This window comes from Electrophorus electricus, chromosome 4 (genome assembly GCF_041902795.1).
Source record: "Electrophorus electricus isolate QZ-2024a chromosome 4, ASM4190279v1, whole genome shotgun sequence".
Lineage (NCBI taxonomy): Eukaryota > Metazoa > Chordata > Actinopteri > Gymnotiformes > Gymnotidae > Electrophorus > Electrophorus electricus.
In genome coordinates, this window is record NC_137500.1 from 37,384,880 (window position 1) to 37,391,188 (window position 6,309).

Sequence of the window (6,309 nt, forward strand, 5' to 3'; positions counted from 1 at the left end):
AAATAAATTGCATATGCTGACAAAAAAAAAAAACATGAGGTCAGAATGGGATTCATTTCAAATAGTAGTTTTCTGCATAGTAGTTTACTTTGAAAATGCAGTAGGCTATACATGTTTACTTTGAAAATGCACACGCGTGCGTACGTGTGTGTATGTTGACTTATATAGGCCAGACCTATTGTGTTTAAATCAGTTTATTGTATGCATTTTCCAGTCCTTATGCACCATTTTTCCAGAGCACATGCAACGATTTTAAGGTTGTTTGTGCCAAAACTGAGTTAAAACCTGTGGAACGTTGTACACAAATGACTTCGGGAACCCGAGGGAACATAATTCTGTGGGCGGATTTGTCCCAATCGAGCAATTTCCGTCTTCACCCACATTGGAGATCGCCTAAATGTAAACATAGTCGACGGATTAAACGGGGTGATTTTTTTTTTGGGGATTCTGAAATGGAAGATGGCACGCGTGGGAATAGTCAGGTAGGCCATGCTGTCGAGAGAAGAAGAGCTCAGTCATCTCTCAGTTCCCATTTGGAGATGTGATACAGGTTTAAAACTTGCTTTTCAGGAAGATGGTGAGAGAAGTCGTTTACTCGTGTCTCGTAAGGACTCCGTCAAGTGCGGAACGAGTTCGATGGCCAATGCATACTTTAATTTCACTAATTCTATTATTGGATCCGGACTTATTGGTGGGTTTTGTCATCATTCTAATAGTCATTTTTAGATTTGCTAGGACAATAAGTTCATATCCCAAGATAATTCAAATACATCATTTTAATTAATTTGTGAAAAGTTTGAATTGTTAGTTAGAGAAATATATTTCTAATATAAATATTAATAAGTCATTTATTCAACCATTTTGAATGTAGCAAAACGTTGTAGCCTACGTAGAGCACAGGTTAAATAATAATAACTAAATTACATTCATTTTAAACCATAAAGATACCTGCAGCCATTTCCTTTATGATCTAATTGAAACATTTCAGTTAACATAAACTGCTGAAACTTTCTAAGTTCTATTTATGGGGTTATAACGGACAGTCTGAGAGTGAGTTCAGACTCCACGTGTTTAGCAGGATCATATGACTGCTAACAATGTGACTCTGCACAACGGACTGATAGTTCACTAATGTGTGTTGGACTCATTTATGCTGGCATTTCTACAAAAAGCTACAATGAACAATGTTTTAATCTTATACTCACATTCGTCCAACCTTTACTCTAAATCCTTTTTGAGAATTACTTAAATTTAATAAAAGACTTACAGGCATTCAAAATTTGATTGGTTAACAGCTGTTTAATAAATATTTTTTACAGAATATGTTTTTACAGAATAATGAAACATAAAAGGAATTAGAACAAAAAAAAAATTTGTTCAGTGTCGGTCTGTATCGATGTGAGTCTAAATGAAATGGCTATATGTAATGTGTTGGGGAAATGCGTTTTCTTGCCTTAGGCCTGCCCTTCTCCCTGGCCCAGGCTGGCCTTCCACTGGGGATGTTGTTGCTTTTTCTGGTTGCCCTCATTACAGGTATCCAGTTTTTGTTTTATTACCTTCCTTATTCAGGCAGGATCTAATACTCAGCCATTTCTCTTAACATAGAATGCCGTGTATACAAAAATGTGTAAAAAATTAATAAATAAATGAATCCATGTTTAAACACTATTTGAGTTGCCACATTGTTGATTGCGGTGGTTTGACTACATTTTTATAATGACATACTTAAGTATGATTACAGATGTGATAATGACAGTCTTTGTCTCCTCTACAGACTACTCCATCATTTTGTTGATAAAAGGCGGCAAGTTGTCAGGGACGCACAGTTACCAGGCCCTAGTACACGGCACATTCGGCTTTGTGGGGTTTATGATTTTGTCAGTACTGCAATTTCTGTATCCATTCATTGGTAATTACCACCCTTTCATAGTCACACACACACACAGAGAAAGAGAGAGAGACACACACACACACACACAGAGACACACACACACACACACAGAGACACACACACACACAGACACACACATACACACACACAGAGACACACACATATACACACACACACACACACACATACACACACAAACACACACACACACACATAGACACACAGCACAAACAATAACATTTTTGTATTATTTCATCCAGCAATGATAAGCTACAACATCATCACTGGAGATACTATGACCAAAGTGTTTCAGACAATACCAGGAGGTATGCTAACACTTTATAATGTTATATATTGTGGTTTTTATATTTGTATATTTTATAATGTAAGCAATATCTCTATGTTAGGTTGCTGCTGTGCTCACAAGTCCTGCCATCCAGTTATGTTGAGTCCTGCTTGTAAAGGGGTTTGTCTTTCTCTGCTTTTAACACAGTTGGCTCTGGAAGCTTCTTGTCCAGCAGACACTTTGTCATCGTAATCTCCACCGTTTTCTTCACCGGGCCTCTTTCACTGTACAGAGATGTAGCTCAGCTGGGAAAGGTAGAGTTTAAATCAGGAGACAGATCTGACCCATATGACAAAAAAACCAAAACAAAACTCATGATTTGATGGAAATGTGCTTTGACCAGATGTGTGAAATGGTAAATTGTGGCATTCTGTGCCTTTCTGTTAGGTGTCACTGGTGTCCATGGTGTTGACTCTGGCGATCGTCATCACAGTAGTTGTACGAGCTGTAACACTCGGACCACAAATGTACTGAGCTAAGGATCTCTACGCTCACCGACACCGTCAAACACATGCCACTGTTACACACAATCTTCTCTTTGTCAGGCTTATTTATTTAAACAATGTGTAAATGCTTTTAAAGATATTGTTTTGATTATCCTTTTGCAAAATACTTTCTATACGTGCATGTGAACACCTACCATATTTCAAATGACACATTGCTGTTATTTAAATCACAATTTATTCTCATTGACTGGGATGCCTTCATTCATACATTCATGTTGGCAATAGCCCCCTCTCCCAGGATGCCTGGGTGTTTGCCCGTTGGAATGCAGTTCAAGCAGTTGGTGTCATGGCTTTTGGTGAGGTAGCTCTGAACTAATGTACTATCTAAAAATTAGCTTAAAGTCGTCTCTTTTCGGTACAGTGGTATGGTGTAATTTCATTGTACACGTGCTACTGTGCATGTCATTTTCACAGCCTTTATCTGCCATCACAACAGCTTCATGATCTACGAATCGCTGCCGGAGCCCAGTCTGAGGAACTGGTCCTGCGTCACACATGGCTCTGTGGGCTCAGCTGCCTTAGTCAGTGCAGTGTTTGCTGTCGCTGGCTATGCTACTTTTACCGGGTTCACACAGGGTAAATCAAACCAGTTTACTGGCTGTACGTGGGTTTAAAACGATTCCAAGTTAATGTCCCAAGCTTATCTGCAAATGACCATGCCAAGGAGAATCAGTATTATGTGTGATACACGCAGCACCCATTTTATTAGAAAGATCTGGCTTGCAATTAAACTTACACCATGGACACTGTTATGTGCACATAATTAATATTTACAAAATTTAGCCCATGTGATGGCATGTAGTGGTTAGATTGCTCACCAGATATGTGGATACAGGGTGGGGAATCATTCTCAGGACTATGTAGACATGGACGCTGTGATGGTTTTTGGCTATTGAGCTGGTACAAGTTTATCAGACAAAGGTTTTGTTGTTGTAGGTGATGGGTTGATACTGTCATAGAAAATTAACCAGTCAACAGTGGTGCTGTGGTCAGAAACTGATTATTGGTTAGTAGCTGGAGGATGTGTGCTAGGCCACAGGGCAGCAGACTGTAGCTGTACTACAACTAGGAATTTCTAATAAAGTGGGTGTGACCAAATACTTAATGATGTATTTACTGTTGCAGAAAGTGTGGACTGTTCATGATTACAAGTCGTGTATTTTTGTTCTCTCGTCCTAGGTGATATATTTGAGAACTACTGCAAAAATGATATCTTGGCCACCTTTGGTAGATTCTGCTATGGCCTGAGTATAATCACCACTTTCCCATTAGAGTGTTTTGTGACAAGAGAGGTAATAATTGTTTTGTTGCTTTTACGTTTAGTGGCCTTTTTAAATATAGCATTCCGCATCTTCACTTTGAGCATTGTTCTCTATACTCACATTCACTATAGCTTAACAGAGCAGAAATGTTTATCTATGGTCATTACTGTAAGAGCATTTATAGCTCCCTGTTGAATTTTTATATAGCCAAATCTTATCGTAAGAAGGTCAAGTGCACTTGCTTTAAACCCACGAGGGATGATGATTGCTGGCAGAGATTTCGGATTGAGCATGGCAGCCTGGATTTACTGTGCAATATCTGCAATGGCCCTCGAGCATCTCTGCTTCCTTAAGAGTGTCTGTGCTCTGTGTGGGTTGCAACACTTTTATTTCAGAATGCACAATTACATGCTAGCTGCTGTACTTAGTGGACAATTACGCTAATCCTCATATGCGGGTTCTTTCCTTTGTTTTGTCTTTCAGGTGGTGTCAAATGTTTTTTACAATGGGGCACTTAGTAACACTGTCCACATCATAGTTACCTTGGCGATAATATCAGCAGTTACTGCAATATCACTCTTTTATGACTGTCTGGGTGTTGTGCTGGAATTGAATGTAAGTTTTGCATAGTACATACACCTCTTTATAGGAGTTAGCATATAACACATGCTGAAACTGTTAAATATTGTAATTATTTTAAAAGCACGTCACAAGCTGAATGTTTTTATTACTTCACCTGCCAGTCATTATCATTCCTTTGCACTGCTCTCTGATATCTGCACACACGTTCTGCATTTCCAGGGAGTTGTGAGTGCCACCCCATTGATCTTCATCATCCCTTCGGCCTGTTTCCTGAAACTCTCCGGTGGGAATTGGTTTCAGAGGAAGAGGCTAATTCCAGGCCTTATTCTCACCATTGGGGTCTGTGTAATGATCATTGGTTTGGTTATGACAGCACTCTATGCTCAAGACTGCTCACATGGAGCAGAGATGTTCTACTGCAAAATCACAGACTCCTCTGGTCCCACTTTTTCTACAGACAGTCGTGTGCTACAGAGCATAAATGCCACTCAAAACATTAGCATTTTTTAGGACATGTTCAGTTTCAAAATCATGATGACATTGTAGAACTTGAACTGCCCTCCTTTTTCAAAATCTTCCACCATTTCACTCTCTTAATAAAGCCATTTTCATTACTTCAAACTTGTGCTGGCTATTGTAATATCATGTGCAAGAAAATCTTGCTACCAGCAAAAACTAATGTACGTCGTCGCATACTGTGCTTAGATAAGATACATAGCTACCACAAGGGGGCGCCAAACAGATGAATATTTTGGGCTTTAGCCAATATAACACATAATGACAGTAACGAGCCTTCCTGATTCTTAGTCAACGAAAAAAAAATCTCCGCTCTGTTTGATGAATTGCTAGCATGGGTAAGATGTGTAGCAAGCCTTTAAAACACAACCTGCTGCATTGCAGTAAAATTGGTCGGGATGTTTTTCTAAACCAAACCCAATACATTCACACAGATTCTACTGGACTACTGCTGCAGTAAATGAATTTCAGTAAATGTTTCCTTTTTAATATACAGGTTTATAATCCATGAAATGTGCTTCGCTACATCCTTATAATCAGTCAGTTGATAGTTATCATTAAGTGCAATGTCAACTGATTAACTATAATGGCACCCAGTTATTCCACTCGTTATCTTTTTTCTTCTTTTGTCATCATTTGTCTAACAATGGATCACACGATTCTCTATAATCAGCAAGAACAGACCTGTGATCTTGGAGACCACTATAATCCTGCAAGTCTGGCATCTAGGAAACAGCCCTGATTTTATGGATTAATTGAACAGAGAGAGCATTACCCAAGGCTGGCACTTAGAGAATGGCATTAAAGCAGGTCCTGGTTCAGAAATGCCAGCCAAAGAAACAAAGTTCCAACACAATCTGGTATTCCACAGAAGAATTATTTGCATTTCCAATGTGCATTTTCTACATTACAATTGCACTGTACAATTGCATAAACACCCTTGCACTGGTTCATCTTTATGTTATTGGTCACCTTGAAAGAAGCCACATTGAAAGGCTATTGTGCTTTGTTGTTCCCCTATGAAAACATCACGAATATTTTATAGCTATGTAGGGCATCTTCTTGCTAACCAGCAAACATTTTGTTTGGGGAAGGTTTTTTTTATGATGAGGCTCTGGGCCTATATCTGAGAACTGAAACTTCATAGTTATCCAGTAAAACCACAACCAATTAGTGCTGTTTGTATTAGGTCTAATCTTATTTGAG

The 6,309-nt window shown here is 38.9% G+C and overlaps 1 protein-coding gene across 2 annotated transcripts; it reads left to right on the forward strand.

Annotated features, from left to right (window-relative positions):
- Positions 1-327: 327 nt before the first annotated feature.
- On the forward strand, positions 328-5,189 carry slc38a11 (solute carrier family 38 member 11). Of its 2 annotated transcripts, XM_027014794.3 has the most exons (12): positions 328-482; positions 571-691; positions 1,459-1,533; positions 1,775-1,909; positions 2,152-2,217; positions 2,385-2,491; positions 2,625-2,704; positions 2,969-3,039; positions 3,158-3,319; positions 3,923-4,035; positions 4,489-4,620; positions 4,807-5,189. In XM_027014794.3, exons 1-12 carry the CDS (start codon positions 453-455, stop codon positions 5,095-5,097), a joined length of 1,383 nt encoding a protein of 460 aa, XP_026870595.2. In that variant the 5' UTR covers positions 328-452; the 3' UTR covers positions 5,098-5,189. The 2 variants fall into 2 exon arrangements, with proteins under 2 accessions (XP_026870595.2, XP_081570013.1); XM_081713887.1 differs by lacking the exon at positions 571-691 and having other exon boundaries at positions 367-482.
- Positions 5,190-6,309: the final 1,120 nt, after the last annotated feature.

What these genes read in the sequence shown, in the direction of transcription:
- slc38a11 (XM_027014794.3), top strand. Translation starts at nt 453, where the DNA reads ATGGAAGATGGCACGCGTGGGAATAGTCAG. An exon ending in TCTGGTTGCCCTCATTACAG is followed by an intron (nt 1,534 to 1,774) that starts GTATCCAGTTTT and finishes TCTCCTCTACAG; the next exon opens with ACTACTCCATCATTTTGTTG. An exon ending in TTTTACCGGGTTCACACAGG is followed by an intron (nt 3,320 to 3,922) that starts GTAAATCAAACC and finishes CTCTCGTCCTAG; the next exon opens with GTGATATATTTGAGAACTAC.